The 17,377-nt window shown below is 39.1% G+C and overlaps 1 protein-coding gene across 3 annotated transcripts in view; it reads left to right on the top strand.

The window, feature by feature from the left end:
• MKLN1 (muskelin 1) overlaps positions 1 to 17,377 on the top strand; it is a 332,925-nt gene that overhangs the window by 23,972 nt on the left and 291,576 nt on the right. For all 3 annotated transcript variants that reach the window (XM_037165834.2, XM_053657127.1, XM_037165833.2), the window contains exons 2-3: positions 3,574 to 3,696; positions 6,187 to 6,254. In XM_037165834.2, coding sequence (XP_037021729.2) covers positions 6,247 to 6,254 — 8 coding nt within the window. In that variant the 5' untranslated portion in view covers positions 3,574 to 3,696; positions 6,187 to 6,246. The remainder of the gene's footprint in view (positions 1 to 3,573; positions 3,697 to 6,186; positions 6,255 to 17,377) is intronic.

Genomic DNA, 17,377 nt, shown 5'->3' with positions numbered 1-17,377 from the left:
TTAAAGATCTCTTTTTTCGTGAGGTCAGCTTTCAAGCCAAGATGGAGGAATAGGTAGATACACTGTGCCTCCTCACACAACCTAATGGACAACGGCAAATTTAAATACAAAAAACAACCAGAACCGCCAGAAAATCAAACTGAATAGAAGTCCAACAACCAAGGAGTTAAAGAAGAAACACTTGCCCAGGCCAGTAGGAGGGGCAGAGATGGGCAGCTGGGGCAGAGAGGACTGACGGCAAGGCAGCAGTTGGTGGACCAGGCGAGGCACTGACTGATAGAGCAGGCAGCCCCACATTCAAGTGCAGACAAACCGGGAGGAACAACTGGGGAGTGAAACAGACCAGGCAACCCAGGGTTCCAGCGTGGGGAAATAAAGCCTCAAAACCTCTGACTATAAAAACCCGTGGGGGTTGAGGTGGCAGCAGAAGAAACTCCCAGCCTCACAGTAGAGTTCATTGGAGAGATCCACAGGATCCTAGAATGTACACAAGCCCACCAACCAGGAATCAGCACCATAAGGGCCCAATTTGCTTGTAGGTAGTGGAGGAAGTCACTGAAAGCTGGCAGAGAGCTGAGCAAGTGGGACTGTTCCCTCCTGGATCCCTCCACCACAGACAGCGCCACAACGCAGCTACTTGGGTTGCCCCACCCTGATGAATACCTAGGGCTCTACCCCTTACTACATAACAGGTGAAACAAAACAAAAAGAAAAATTGCCCAAAATAAAGAACAGATCAAAGCTCCAGAAAAAAATAGAACTAAGCAACAAAGAGATAGTCAACCTATCAGATGCAAAGTTCAAAACACTGGTAATCAGAATGCTTACAGAATTGGTTGAGTATGGCCACAAAATAGAGGGAAAAGTGAAGGCTATGCAAAGTGAAATAAAGGAAAGTATACAGAGAACCAACAGTGACAGTAAGGGAGCCAGTACTCAAATCAATGGTTTGGAGCAGAATGAAGAAATAAACATTCAGCCAGAACACAATGAAGAAACACGCATTCAAAAAAACGAGGAGAGGCTTAGGAACCTCTGGGACAACTTTAAACATTCCAACATCTGAATCATAGGGGTGCCAGAAGGAAAAGAAGAAGAGCAACAAATTGAAAGCTTATTTGAAAATATAATGAAGGAAAACTTCCCCAATCTGGCAGAGGAAATAGAATTTCAGGAAGTCCAGGAAGCTGAGAGAGTCCCAAAGCAGTTGGACCCAAGGAAGCACAGACCAAGGCACATCATAATTATTTCACCCAAGATTAAAGATAAGGAAAGAACCTTAAAAGCTGCCTGAGGAAAGAAAGGAATTCCCATAAGGCTATCAGCTGATTTCTCAAAAGAAACCTTACAGGCAAAAAGGAGCTGGAAAGAAGTATTCAGACTCATGAAAAGGCAAGGACCTACATTCAAGATGACTCTATCCAGCAAAATTATCATTTAGAATGGAAGGGCAGATAAAGTGCTTCCCAGATAAAGTCAAGTTCAAGGAGTTCATCATCACTGAGCCCTTATATATGAAATGTTAAAGGAACTTATCCAAGAAAAAGAAGATCAAAACTATGAACAGTAAATGACAAACTCACAACTATCAACAACCAAACCTAAAAAAACAAAAATAAAAACTAACTAAGCAAACAACTAGAACAGGAACAGAATTACAGAAATAGAGATCACATGAAGGGTTATCAGTGGGGAAGGGGAGGGGAGAAATGGGGGAAAAGGTACAGGGAATAAGTAGCATAAATCATAAGTAGAAAATAGACAAGGGGAGGTTAAGAATAGTAAAGGAAATGGAGAAGCCAAAGAACTTAAATGTATGACCCATGGACATGGACTAAGGTGGGTGTGAGTATTGGGGGTAGGTAATTCGGGTGGGAGAGAGTATGCAGGGCAGAGAAGAATAAGAGAGGGGGATGGGACAACTGTGATAGGATAATCACTAAAATATACTTTAAAAAATAAAGAGTTAAAAAAAAGGATCTCTTTTCTGTGCATCCATTAAGCTTTGGTGTTCCTACCCTCGTCCCCTTTTTCTTCCCTGACATTCACCCAGGGTATCTCTTTCATCCCTGCAGATTCTTTCATTGTTTGTTGTATCCTGGTGATTCCTCAACCTGTATCCTCAGACTTCCAGATCAAACTTCCTACTGGTACCCTGCAAATGTCCCCCAGGAATCAAACCAAATACGACCAAGGCCGAACTTGTCCTCTCCTCAAAATCTCTCCCGTTTTGTATTGTATTTTTGCTGTCAGTAGGCAATAGCATTGTCCATACAGCTGTTCAAATAAAAAATCTGAGCAGCAACTTTGACTTCCTTCCCTTTAAAACTCAAGCATTCAAGCAATCACAAAATTCAGTAAAATTCTGCCTCCTCTATGATGTGGCTTGTAAGGTTATGAATAATCAGTCCCATGTACCTTCCAGGGTCCTCTCTGACCATCCTGCCTCAGCTGTGCGGAATGATTTTTAGTGCTAGATGCACAGCAGGCACGGCCCTTTCTGTTACCTGCAATACTTTCATCTGCTGACAGAGACCTGCCTCACCTCTTTATTGGACAGAGTCCTTCACAGCCTTGCAGATCTTCATGGAGAAGTCACTAACTTGCAATTCTGCCAAAGTCTGGGCTAGAGGGCCCTCTTAGAGCTCTGGGTGATTTTCTCTTCATGACACACTGCTTTCTCAGAGCTGCCTTTTCTCTTTCTATCTTGCCCTCTGCTGTAAGGTCCTGTAAGCAGGGACCATATTTTTCCTAGTCGCCTTTGCATTCCAAGCACCAAGAAAGTATTTGGTATAAAATAGCTGCTCAATAAAGGAATGAATGAATATAAATGTTAAAATGTGAGGATATAGAGGCAACCAAAGTACCCATCAATAGGTGATCAGATAAAGAAGATGTGGTACATGTGTACAATGGGATATCACTCAGCCATTAAAAAAAAATGAATCCTTACCATCTGTAACAATATGAATGGACCTAGAGGGTGTTATGTTACATGAATTGAGTTAGAGGAAGACAGTGCCATATAATTTCACCTACATGTGGAATCTAAAAACCAAAGCAAATGAACAAAACAACACAGAAACAGACTCATAAATCAGAAGACAAACCAAACTGATGGTTGTCAGCTGGGAGATGGTTGGGGCAGGGCTGGATGAAAAAGGTGAGGTACGAGATGTACAAATTGGTAGTTTCAAAATAGTCATGGGGCTGTAAAGTACAGCATAGGGAATATAATCAATAATATTGCAATAACTATGTATGGTACCCGGTGGGGAGTAGACATATTGGAGAGGATCATTTTTAATTATATAATTCTTTAACCACTGTGCTGTGCTCCTGAAACTAATATAAAATAGTGTTGAATGTCAACTGAGAATATAAAATAAATTTCCAATCCGAGGGTGCAGTTAGGATTGTACTAAATGAAGGTCTATCAAGTCCCTCCAACATGCCAACTATTTGGAGATTGTCTGAAACTATTTAGAAGAATTTATTAACGTTAGAACCACGAGCAGAGAGTGGATAATAGAGGTAGATTTCAAATCCATCCCTTACGGACTTCTTTTCCAGAGTTCAGCCTCCAGACCCGCTGAGCCATGTTTGGGTCGCCCACGCACTCCATCTTCCTGACTTTCCATAAACGATTGGATTTATAACCCACTCCATACTTGAGAACATGGGGATTCAAATAAGGTACGTGTCAGCTTTTCTGTTTTTCCTCTGTCTCCCACTATATACTATCCTTGTAGAGCAGTAATTTAAAAATCCTCTCTCTGGTGTCCTCATCAGGAGTTGTGACCAGCTTCCCGGCTAGCCTAGCTGGCCTCGCAGTGTTTGAATGTCCCATGCATGTGAAGAAATGTAGTGAAGTCTCTAAAGGAATTATGTCCTTTCAAATTTTCTTTTTTATTTTGTGACTATTTAAATTCCCCATGATTAATCTCTCAATTGTTTCCTAATATGACCACACAGAGAGAAAAGTGAGTTTTGAGAAATCAGAAATACTTGCAGCCCACTCTGGGACACCTTTGGGGCCAGACGCACACTAAGAATGCAGGAAATGAGCGGTGCACTCAAAGTTCAAACAACTCTGCATTGTCCTTACTGCCTATGGACAACCCCTCACTCCATCCACCCACTAAGGGGCTGGTAGTAACCTTCCCTAGCCCCTTAGCTGCTTTGTTTTTCACTTAAAAAAACTCAGCATTATGTATTTCTCTTCTTACTTGTTTATTCTTTATTTCCTCTTTTAGAATGTAAGCTTCATGGGGGCAGGGATTTTGGTGTTCGGGTTTGTGTGTGTGTGTGTTTTGCCACTATGTGCTTAACACTGGGTATATGGTAGGCACTCAGTAAATATTTGTTGATTAAATAAATGATGTCTTAAAAATTTAAGAGTCTGATGCATACCTAAGGATCTATGCAAGTCTGCTTTGCAGCCTTGTCTCCTTAATGTTTTATTGCTGACAAAGATGATAACATTGATGGTATGCTGAACAAATCTAGAGATGACAGACAACTAGAAGGCATAACAAATAACAAATTCTGATTGCAGCATTGGGTGCTGCAATCAGAATTCCCCTGCCCTGCAAAGCATGACAAAATATAATGATGAATCACATTGGACAATATAAAGTCAATGAGGACAAATATAAAGTACTCACAGATCCCAAACTTCAATTGGACTAGTACAGGTAGAGGGCAAGATGGCCTACAATTGCTCACATAGGAAGCTTTAGTCTCCCGTTGATTATGAGTAGATGATGAATTAACACAGTGTGATATAACTTCCAAAAAATCAATCTTTTGTCGTATTAATAGAAACAGAGTGTGCAAGTGGGAAAGTAGTTCTCTAGTACTCACTGGTGATCAGGCCACATTGGTTATGTTTCATGAATTTGGATTTTCAATCTTTAGAGAGACATTGATAAGCAAACGATTTTTCAAGAAGAATAAAAAGGATGCCCTGGCTGGTGTGGCTCAGTGGACTGAGCAATGGCCTGCAAAACCAAAGTGTCACTGGTTCAATTCCCAGTCAGGGCACATGCCTGGGTTACGGGCCAGGTCCCCAGTTGGGGGCACACGAGAGGCAACCACATATTGATGTTTCTCTCCCTCTCTTCTTTTCTCCCTCCCCCTCTGTCTAAAAATAAATAATTAAAATCATTAAGGGATCTGGTCATCAGTGTCATAGCAGAAATGATTCAAGGAGCTCAGATTGTGTGTGGGTGTGTGAGGAGGAGGGCAAGAGCTATACTGGGGAGGAGAGATTCGACTGCTCTTAGGTAATCCTGAATGACAGATCAAGGACCCCTGAGTGAAAGGTGTAAGCACATATATTACAAGCCACTAGAATTTTCAACAATTAGATTTTCCCAGCAATCAAGTAGACAACTGCTGGAGGTCGTAAGTGTCCTAACCCTGTTGGTAATTCAAGCAGAAGCTGAGCATGCATGCCCCACTCACTGAATGCATTTGTGATGGAAGTTAAAACACCAGCGTATTGGATTCGATTAATCACAGTAGAAAGCACTTACAAGTGCTTACAATTTGGTAAATATTGTAATAAGCAATTAATATCAGTTGCTATTAATACTCACATCAGTTCTACTAGCTCCATCTTACAGGCAAGAAAAGTGAGATTTAAAGGGATTAAGTAATTTGTCCAAGGATTTACTGTACAAAACAGAGCAAGAATTTGAACTTAGGCAGTCGGATCCCCAACCTTTATGATTCTGTAAGGGCTACCACTTCTGAAAAACCATTTTGTTCCTACCCTAAGATTCTGTTGGAAGTAATCGAACCAAGGAACTTATCTTCAGCCATAAATGATTCAACAGTAAATAGGTCCTTCCAATACAGTATGTGGGAATTAAATTAGCCTGGGCACTTGCCACTTGTGGCATACTGTATGGAGCCCAGCATAGGATCTAGCACAGGATACATGCTCAATAATTATTTATTAAGTAAAAGGAATAAGTGGATGCAACCACACAGCTGCATGTGAAATGATAGAATCTCAGTATATTGTGGCTGAGGAAAAACAAGCACATTTTTGGGTGGTCTGCTGAGGACACTTGGCAGAAAGTGATAATTCATCATTCTTGGCAAGTAAAAGTGAGAATTGAGAATTCCTGCTCAGTCGTTTGGACAAATATTTATTGAGTACCTGTCCTGTACCAGGTATGGCCAACGTGCTGAGAGTGCAGAGGGGAATCAGAGGATGCACTGTTAGTGGGGGACATGGACAGGTAAGCAATTTCTTATGATACAATGTGATGAGTGCTACAGCAGGTGTATGTGTGTGTTACATGTGTATGTGTATGTTTTTTAAGTATTATAGAAGCATAGAGCAGAAAGGAATTAATTCTAGTTGATTGAAAGAGTTGTCTAATACTTGGATACATTTTTTTAAAATGATTGTCGCCTACGTTGTGTGAGTTTATTCGGTCTTCATAAAGATCGTGTGACGTTCTGATTGCTTTCTGTAGGAAGAAATAGAGTCTCATAGAAGTAAGGTGAGTTCCCCAAGGTCATGTAGCTAGTAACAATAATTACTGACATTTATTGAGTGCTTAGGATACCCGAGGCTCTGTTCTAAGCCCCATTAAGACATTTAACCTTCACAACAATTCTATGAGGTCATTACTGATATCATCACCATTTTATAAATGAGAAGACTGAGGCACAAGCTTTACATAACTCGCCTAGAGTCACATAGCTGGAATGTGGCTTTAGCAGGCACGCACTTACCCACTGCACTAAATTGCCTTTAACTGCTGCTCTGAAGAGCTGGAACTCACCCATGGATTCTGACTCCAAGTTCAGCTTCCTTTCAAGTGACCATGCCCTTTAGCAATATTGCAACCAAATGAAAAGAAATGGTGTGTGCGTGGATACAAGGAGAGGTCCGATAAAATCCGGACGATGCAATAGTTGTTGTGTGTGCAGGGTTTCTCTGGGCAGCCAGAATTTGGTCTGTCATTCTCCAATCGGCAGTCTGGGAACAAGCCACCAACACTTACCCTGCAGCTTTTAAAAATCTAGTTCAAATTTTTCCAAAAGAAAACAGCAAGATGTGAAACATTAAGAGTGTAAGAAGTTCAGTTCAATACCTTATAGATAAACAAGAATGGAGGAAAGGAGAAAGGAAGCACACAATTGCCTAAATCGCTCCAGCTTTCTCTCCATAATAAAAACTCCTGGATTGAAAAATAGTTCTATCTAATACGATTGTGCCTTAATAATTAAGTTGCATTGGCTCCGTGGCAAATCTGACAAAGAATTGGTTATTAAAATGGATGAACTAGATTACCCTTCCCTTGGTAATTACAACCTCACTAATGTGGATATGACCTATGCGATCAAACCTACTACACTTTTAAGACATCCATCTTCCACAGTTTTGGGAGATTCAGTAATTTTAAAATCAACTGCAAGCTGGGATTCCTGTGGTAGTGGAGAAGCAGAAAAGGTCAATGTTCTTTGACATTTTTTCCTTCAAAGCAGGTGGGTTTTTTAATTTGGTTTTTAGAATTTTGATGTGTCACATATAAAGAGACCTAGTGGATTCAACAGATTCTCTTGGCCTTTGTGTTTATGGATTTCTGTTAGTTCTTGGCTTCAAGTCCTTGGAAACATTTGTTTTGATGGTGGTAGGAGAGTTAGTCATGTTTTATTTTTGTTGTTCCTATTTATTTTTAAGATCCTTTAGTTCAAGTCTACTTCCAAGGTATTGTGTAACTGTATTTATGTTTCCACAAATAAAATATTCCAGTAGTAACTTCAAGCACAACTTTATAGGAATACTTAATAATTTGATGCCTAGCTGATGCCCATCAGAATGCTTCTGTAGTGTTAGAAGCTAGAACAAGGGTTTGCACTGGAAAATTATGTTTGAAATTTGTAATTGGACTTAGCCTTTAACATGCAAAATTTCAAGGTTCTTAGATCAATTATTTTTGAGTTACCAAGCAGCCAAATTTTTATAAACATATTTTTCCTTTTCATCACTGAGTCAACAAAAGCTGGAAAATTCTTTTCTCACATGTTCCATTCTTTAACTCAGCCTGAAGGTAAATTGCTTTTTAAAAACCACATCCCAAACAAACAGTTTTTCATAGAGTTATGAGTAAATGAATAAAGTGGGCTCTACTGGCATTTGGGATGTACGACGTCTAATTAGAACTCTCGGTATTTCAAACATATAATTTACTAAAGTTGGGGTTTTTAATTCTTAGCTTTGAGTCCATTGGGATGAAACAAGTGACCCTTGATGAAAATAGGTCAAGAAATCAACTTTCTCAGGTTGACTTTTAGTTTGCTGGTCACCAAATCAAAACACAGTGTACTCCCAGGCTTAAAAGATGTCTGAGCCTTCTTAAATGAGTTAAAAGATCGAGGTAGAAAGCCAGTTTGGCTTTGCTGCTGTGAAGAACAGATTGGCCTGTCCCTTCTCCTTGATGCCTTTTGGTTGGTTTCTTCGTGAGAGGGGCTCGATCGCTGCTGGAGCTCCTTGGCTGCGATAGGAAGCACGTTGCATTTCCGGTACATCTTTCAGTGTGTAGGGGAGGCAGAGAACCCTGACTCTACAGTAAGAGAGATGACTACCAGCCCTTGAGCTGACTGAACGTACTTTCTTGTGCAAAGCTTGTCACAAACCAAGGGCTGCTACAAATGCTCTCAATCACCGGTGTTCATAAACTCACACGATTTGTGCCCAACTACATTATTGTGTGACCTTGAACAAGCAACTTAACCGCTCTCCAAAATAACTATTTCATAGGATTATTGTCTGTAGGAAATAATTGAGATTGCATACAAAAATACGTAACACAAAGCCTGGCACATAGCTGTAAATGCAGATTGAGTTTATATGAAGCGTAACACAATCCACAGAATTCAAATGGACAAATGGGCCATTTTTTTTTAATTAGAAAATTTCACTTCTAAATGAATGACTTCACTTACCCATAACTTTGTTTTAAAGTCTACATTCAGAATATAATGTTGCTTTAATGATAATCTGTTAATATATTTCATAACAAGATCAGACTATGGTTTCTTCAGGAGAAAATTACATAGGAATGAAGAAAGAAAATTGTATAAGTGAAATGTCTTTCAAAATAAATGAAGAAGAGACTGTTATCTGATTAAAGAAGATTCAGATGATTATATAATTAAATGTCTACATGTAATTACAAAACATACTTGTTTTTGTAACTTGGCTTAAAATTTTACAGATCTTAAGGACTAATTTTCTCATAATTGAATGACAAACCCTACAGTACCACTATTAACTATTAATATGCTAAAAATACCCATTAACTCTCTTTTGCATTAATTGCACCTATTGTCATGACTCTACATTTGTTTCGGCAATAGAAAAGGAGTCATTTAAACTCCCTGTTCTCTCTGCGCATTAGAAAGTAGGAGACAGAAGCATTCACCCGACCTCTTTAACTGTGGAAAAAGGATTTTCCCAAGTTACCAGGAACTAACACTGTAGTAAAATTACAATAAAATTGTGTTAAGGAACTCTGTCTCATCTGCAAGTTATTTGACTGAAATTTGAGGTCCTGAATTTCAGCACAAAGATGACTTTGGAGGAGAAAGTTTATGCCAAACTGGATCAGTTGTTTTTGTGTTATGTAAGAAGGAGAAAAAAACATTAACTGTTTACTCCTAAGCAATAATTTTAAGATCATTTTATTATATTAAATGACAGAATTTCCAAACCTCATGAAAGAGTATTGGTACCTAATCAAGACTAAATATAATTAAATATTGAATAAATTGTTTTGCCCAATTATGTTGAAAACATACAAAGTAATTTTATTCACTGCATGACGAGTGAATTCTATTTGAATGATGAAAATGATATTGTTAAACAGCTAAAAGGTGTTTCTTTTTAAATAACTTTTTCCTGATTACAAAGAATGTGACCTCACTTATTTGTAGAATCTAGAAAAACAGAATAAATGAATAAGCCAAACAAAACAGAAAAAGACCTGTAGATATAGAGAACAAGCTGATGGTTGCCAAATGGAAGGGGGCCAGGAGAAGGGAAGAAAAAATTTTTAATAATGTGAAATATTCGGTCTACGTTCAAATTTTCAATGATCTTATAAATTTGAATTCCGATAAGGTTCACATACAGTACTGAGCTTGGTTAATATGTCTTTTAAATCTGTTCAAATACATGTGGGTTTCCACTGTAATTTACTTGTTGAAGAAACCAAGTTGTTTGTCCAGCAGAGAGCTTCATGGACGCTGGATTTCCCTACTTGCATCCCCATTGTGTGGTGGAGGTGTTCCTCTGTCTTCTGAGTTTCTTAAAACTATCTTTCGGCTTTATAAGATTCAGATTGGTTTCTTGGCAAGACTGCTCACAGGTAGTTTTGTGTGTTGTCATTGGGAAGGGCATAATGTATAATCATGTCTTCTTTTATGATGTCACCTAGATTCATTAGTCTATCAAGGCTCTCGAACTAGTGATATTTTAATCCTATCACTCCTTGAGTTTATTTCTGGCACATGCCAACGATGGCCAAGTAGGTGTTTTGTTTTCTTGGTTTTGTTTTTTAATTATCATTTAAACTCATTAATTGAAACATTGTAACTCAATATTTTATTTATTATTTTTTATTAATGCTGAAATTATCCCTATTTGGCCTGTAGTAGCATCTTCAAATTGGCTCCTCAGTTCTTTCGACATGACCCTAATAGTCTGTGATAGCTCCCCTGCTATTGGTATGAGATGATGGACTTAAGTATATATATGTACAAAACCATAGGACCGAAACCATAATAGCAAAAGACTGGAAACGAACAATCTATTAATAGAGGAATGGTTGAACAGAATGTGGTACAGCTACATGGTGGAATTCTGTGCAGCTACAAAATGGAATTAAGAATCTTTAGATATATTTCTATGGATTGATCACTAGGATATATTGTAAGTAAAACAGCAACTAGGAGAAAATTAGTCCAGGATGCTATCATTTATGTAAACATGGATATAAATATATATTTACATGCATTTATATATATACATATGCAGACCATATATTTGCCTATATTAAAGAGCAAACAAAATAATAGTTGCCTATAAGAGGTGGAAAGGAAAGAAGTGGAAGGGACAGTGATAGAAACTAGACTTTTTAAAATTTACCTTTTTTCATCAATTTGACTTTGGAATCATGTAGATATTTTACCTAATTATAAAAATATTTATTTTAAAATGCAATTTCTATTTTTTAAAAAGCCTAATTGTGTACCCAGTTGTTAGCATACAGAGCATTAGTTTGAGAAACCTTAATGTGACTGACATAGTCATCGTGTGGTGCGCCCTGAAAACAGAATGAACTGTGGAACACTTCTCATCAGTTCCTGGTCATCGCATTGCTGCTGGTCATGTTGATATTGCTAGCCTGAGGAATAAGGGACAAGCAAATATTAATTATAGGATATCCTAATTCTATCATGCTCGGTGAACTTGAGAACCAGGATTCTCAGCATGGGAGGGAGAAAATATGGATTTTTTTAAAAGAAAAGTTTAGCTAATTACCCTGAAGTTCTGAATTTTGTATTAGAAGTTAGTGATAGAAACTCATGAAGCATATATAAAAGTACATATGTATTTTTTAGCTCCTCTATTCACTAAAAAGACCTAGAAATAGTGACTAATCCAGTAGCTGTAAGGACCCTTGGTATCTACATCATGATCTGGCTGAGGGAGGAAAAATGTCCACCCACATATACATATAAATCATAAATGTATACACATGTAGCCTTGGCCAGGTAGCTCAGTTGGTTAGAGCATCATTCCAATACTCCAAGGTTGCAAGTTTGATCCCCTGTCAGAGCATGTACAAGAATCAACTAATGAATGCATAAGTAAGTGGCACAACAAATCGATGTTTCTCTCTCTAAAAGCAATAAAAATGTATATACATTTATGTACATGTATATTTGATATACTGTGTGTGACATCAGTTACTTAGACATTCTTCTATTTCTAGACATTTAGATTATTTACAAATCTTTACAGTTCTATGTTAATACTGCAACAAAGCATTTGTGCACTTATTATTCTCTAGTATAAATTCCTGTGAGTGGAATTACCTGGCCAGAGGGTAGGAGCATAGTTAAGCTCTTGATTACTATTGTCAAATGACTCCAGAAAGGTTATAACAGGTTACACGCCAAGCGGCAGTGCGGGAGAGGCATTGCTTCATCCCACTAATAGTTACAGACATTTTAGACATTTACGCAGATGTGTTTCTGTCAACATGAACTAAGTCAGGTAGAGTCATTCCTTCTTCTTCTTTGTTTTTCTCTTCCTGATGCTTTTGTAGAGAAACTTTAGAAATCAATAATACCACATGAAAAAAATATACCAAAGTACCATTTTTGTATTTATGTTCTGAATTAATAACTGTACATCAATGAAGATTAGACTGGCCTGTCAAACTAAATGCTTATTTATAACTAATGTATGGAATTGCCAATATTTTAGTTGCAAATGTATATATCATGAACATATTGAAATATTAACTTTTATAGCTTTTTGGTAATTTGGTTACTACTTTTGAAATTCCTTGGGGGGGATTAATTATAACCTTACAGTTGCAGAATCTACTACATGAAACTTTATTTCCCATTGTTTAGAATGGTAACTAATGTGGCAAATATTTCTTACATGTATCTTAAATATTAAGAAAGCAGGTTATAGATAAAAATCATAGACTGTGAGATCTAGAGAGATTTTAACAACCATCTGGTCCTGTGTCTTCATTTTATCCTTCGGGAAACTAAGGCAAGATGGGACTCCCCTGAGATCTAACAGCTGGTTTGTAATGAAGTGAGATAAAAATCCAAAATGACTCAGTATACTGTGGTCTTTGTGTAACTTCTCAGAATTTACAAAAGTTGAAGGCAATATGCAAAAATAAAAATAATTGCTACCCTGGCTGGTGTAGCTCAGTAAATTGAGCGCAGGCCTGCAAACTAAGGGATTGCAGTTTGATTCCTAGTCAGGGTACATGCCTAGGTTGCAGGCCAGTTCCCAGCAGGGGACGCATGAGAGGCAACCATACATTGATATTTCTCTCTCTCTCTCCTCCCCTTCCCCTCTAAAGACAAATAAATAAAATAAAATAAAATAATTTTAAAATAATAATTGCTGTTAGAGAAATGGGATTTGTAGTGATTCCCTTTGAACTCCTATTGTTATATTACCTTTTTAGTAAGAACCTATAGAAAATGGATCAACAACTACATTATAAAATCAGTTGAAAATCACTTGTGTTATTTGGAAGCTAGAAATAAATTGTTCTGATAGTAGGGATTTATAGCGATGAAAATATCTGGCATCTAAATCACACACACACACACACACACACACACACACACTGTTGCAAGCACTTAACTGGCATTATCTCACCATCTCAACAACCATCTCAAACACACAGAGGTTATGTGACTTGCCCCAGGTAGTCTCATGCTTGTTAGTCAGGACTGAACCTAGGCAGGCATTTGTTTAGAAGTTTCAAGCCTCGTTGGTCAATTTCATTGCTGCTCAGGGTTGCTGTGATTATCTGACTCTTCTCAGCTCTGTCTCTACAAGGTCAAAGTTCCCACCTTATAAATTCATTTGTTTGAATGATATGATACAATTCCTTAGTGCAAACATTTTAGAGACAGTTCTTCAAAACGCCTTATCTGCCATTTGCTATGTGACTTTTCATTCCTCATCTATAACATGGGCATGGTCACGCCTACCTCATTAGATTATGGGAGGATTCAGTAAGATAAATCGTATCCGTGTTTATTGAATATTCAGTAAACAATAACTGCTACCGTCAGCTATGGCTGTCATCATCCTCATTATTATCAATAACGTCAACATTATTATTTCTTTCCTATTGGCCATTTTTTAAAGGCAAAAACCTGTAGAATGGACAATACATTATCCTAGGGGCTAGCGACTTATCAGTTGGTCTCCTGACAGGAGGGAACAGAGAAGTAGTGAGCAAGGGGACAGAAACGGAGATACTAAAAAGAGAGGTGGGGGACCCCAAAGGTAACTTAGAGCAGAGTTTTACTCCAAACCAGTTGGGTAAGTTTACAGAATAGTTCGTTGGAAGTCCCGTGCTCTTGTATGGGATCCTGTCATCTTTATCGGCTTCCAGAGGGTCTGTTAGGGAATGAGGAAGGGCCCTTGTGTCCAGGATGACTGTGGACACAGATCAGTTGTTCCTGCCCAAGGACTCCCAGGCACCGAGGCCACCTGCCTGTCTGTGCTGCAGCGGTGGAAGTGGGCAAACAGCCCTGTGCAAACACTTCTGTTTACTGTGCCTGGAAATAGGCTTTTTGCCATGGAAAAATTTCTCATTGTACCCATAGGTACAGGGCACGTATTGCACAATGGAAAGCAGTCTTTTAAAGACTCCTTGCTGTCCTGTGTACATGCTGTGCTTCAAGCCCAGGGCTGTGTGCCATTTCTGAGGAGTCATTCCACTTTTGCTCAGGGGTAAGGCCTGAAGGCGGCCTTTCTTCTAGAATCCTCTCCTGGTCATGGACACCTGAAGTCTTACTGCTTTGTGCTACTGGCTTCTCCCTCAGGTCCACATACCCTTTTATTCCCATTATTTTGTGTCTCACTTTTCCTTGTTGTGAAGGAAATTAAGCATGTGGTAAAATGTAAAATGGTGCAAAAGGGCATTTAGGGAAAGCTACATCTCGCTCCCATTCCAATCCCAGTGCCACTGGGTCCCCGAAGTAACCACTGTTCACTCAGAAAACAGTGAGGTGCCTTCTCTGTGACAGCCACCGTCGTAGGTGCTCAGGGTTGAGTAGCAAACAGGCAGATAAGATTCTTGCCTTCTGGTTGGAGCTGATGGGTCACAAACAAGATACATAAGCAAATGATCATCTAGTATATTAAAAAGTAAATGCTTCCAACAGAAATAAATAAGAAGGGGGCAGGATGGGGTAGAATAATCAGGGTTGCTGAGGCCATAACTGAACAAAGTACTGAAGGAAGAGAAGAGAGGAGCTATCATGGGAAAAGAATGTTCTAGAAAGAGGGAAAGCATGTTCAAGCAAGGTTAGTAGGCGGGGGACACAGGGTTTTAATTATTGATTTATTTTTATTTAGAAAACACTTGTAAAGTATCTACTATAGGCTGAGCATTCTTCTGAGCACTTTATATTGTATGCTTATATTATATTGTATTATATTCTATTTATATTGTACATACAATATATTTATATTGTAACTTTCCTAATCCCAGAAATAAGCCCAGGCACTCTTATCATCCCCATTGTAAAGGGAAACTGAGGCACAGAGGAGGTAGGTAGTTGTTTAAGGTCACAAAACTAGAGAGTAGTGAGACCTGAACTTGAACGCAGGCTGTCCGGCTGTGTCCGGCCCCATCCCTTAACTGCTGCATTCCGCCGTCACACAGTAGGTGGGGGCCCCAGGGGAGGTGTGGGGACACCCTGGGGTCAGATGGGCATGCTGCGAGACAGGTACAAAGGAACAGCGGGGACATTCTTTCAGAAGGTTCTGGCACATTTACGTGCATTTATGTTTGTGGACATGTGTATATGTATGTGTATCCTTGAGGTTTGTGCCCTCTTAGTAGTCAATATGTAGTTCACATTAAATGTAAAACCATTTTAATTTATGGGAAGGAGAGGCCTGATTTAGGTACACTTTAGTTTAAGACGATATGCTATCAAGTAATATTTTGGGCATGGGTGATATATATATTTTTTATTCTTTTTTAAAAATCTATTTTATTGATTATGCCATTACAGTTGTCCCATTTTCCCCCTTCATTCCCCTCCACCCTGCACCCCCCTCCTCCATCATTCCCCCCTTTCATTTATGTCCATGTGTCACAAGTTCTTTAGATTCTATATTTCCCATACTATTCTTGCCCTCCCCCCTGTCTATTTTCTATCTACTGTCTATGCTACTTATTCTCTGTACCTTCTCCCCCCTTCTCCCCCTCCCACTCCCCTGTTGATAACCCTCCATGTGATCTCCATTTCTGTGGTTCTGCTAGGTGATATATTTTTAAAGTCTTACACATGATTCCCTATCCTGGGGCTCTGGCAGTACTTGTCTCTCTGACTATGCTTCCCTAGAACAATGAATCAACCTTTTAAGAATTTAGTTTAATTTTATTATTGTTTTTAATGCTCACCTGAGGATACGTTCATCCACTGTAGGGAGAGTGAGAGAAACATCAATGGGACAGAAACATCGATCGGTTGCTTCCTGCTGTGATAGGGAATTGAACCTGCAACCTCCTGGTGTCTGAGACAACATTTCAACCCACTGAGCAACCCAGCCAGGGCATAAATCAACTTTTTAAAAGAACGACTCAGCCCTGACAGGGTAGCTCAGTTGGTTAGAGCTTCATCCTGATACACCAAGGTCACATGTTCGATCCCCATTCAGGGCACATACAAGAATCAACTGATGAATGCATAAATAAGTGGAGCAACAAATGGATGTTTCTCTCTATCTCGCTCTCCCTTTCTCTCTGTCTCTAAAATCACTAAATGAAAATAAAAATAAACACAACTCAGTAGTTTTTAGTACGTTCACAATATTATGCAATCACTGTCATTATCTAACCCCAGAACATTTCCATCACCTCAGAACGAAACACCATTCCTGTCAGCAAATACTCTCAGCTGTCTCCTCCGCCCAGTGCCTGGAAACACAAATCTGGCCTCTGTCACTATGGATTTGCCCATGGTGGACATTTCACATAAACAGAATCGTGCAACATGTGGCCTTTTGTGACTGGCTTCTTTCACTCGGCATAATATTTTCAAGGTTTCTCTGTGGTTGCAGTAGGTACCAGCCCTTCATTCCTTTCTGGTCTGAATGACTTTCCGTTGTGTAGATATTCCACGTTTGTTTATCCATCCATTAGTGGGTGAACATGTGTGTTTCTACTTCTTGGCTATTGTAGATAATACTGCTGTGTACATTCATGTACACGTTTTTGTGTGAGCATATGCTTTAAACTCTCTTGGGTATACTTAGTGGAATTGCTGGGTCATATGGTTAACTGTGTTTAACTTATCAAATCAACTTTTGAGCACAGTGTATTGCATAGCATCTTGCAGCTTGTAAGGCACAAAATGTAGGAGCAAGCAGTTGCCGTGGCAAATGCCCTGTCCTGTTATATTTATATGAGATGGTGGCAGATTGGTGGTGGAGCCTGTCTCTTGGGGTTCAATATGTCACTGGCACTCCAGGGATATAGTCTGCATGCAGATCTCACTTTTCAGGGCCCCCGCCACAGGATACATGGAGTGTGACCATGAGGAAGTCACCCTTGAA

The sequence above is a fragment of the Artibeus jamaicensis genome, unplaced genomic scaffold (assembly GCF_021234435.1).
Source record: "Artibeus jamaicensis isolate MK-2021 breed Jamaican fruit bat unplaced genomic scaffold, CSHL_Jam_final scaffold_3307, whole genome shotgun sequence".
Lineage (NCBI taxonomy): Eukaryota > Metazoa > Chordata > Mammalia > Chiroptera > Phyllostomidae > Artibeus > Artibeus jamaicensis.
The sequence above is the reverse complement of the archived record's forward strand: the minus strand, read 5'-3'. Positions and strand labels throughout refer to the sequence as shown.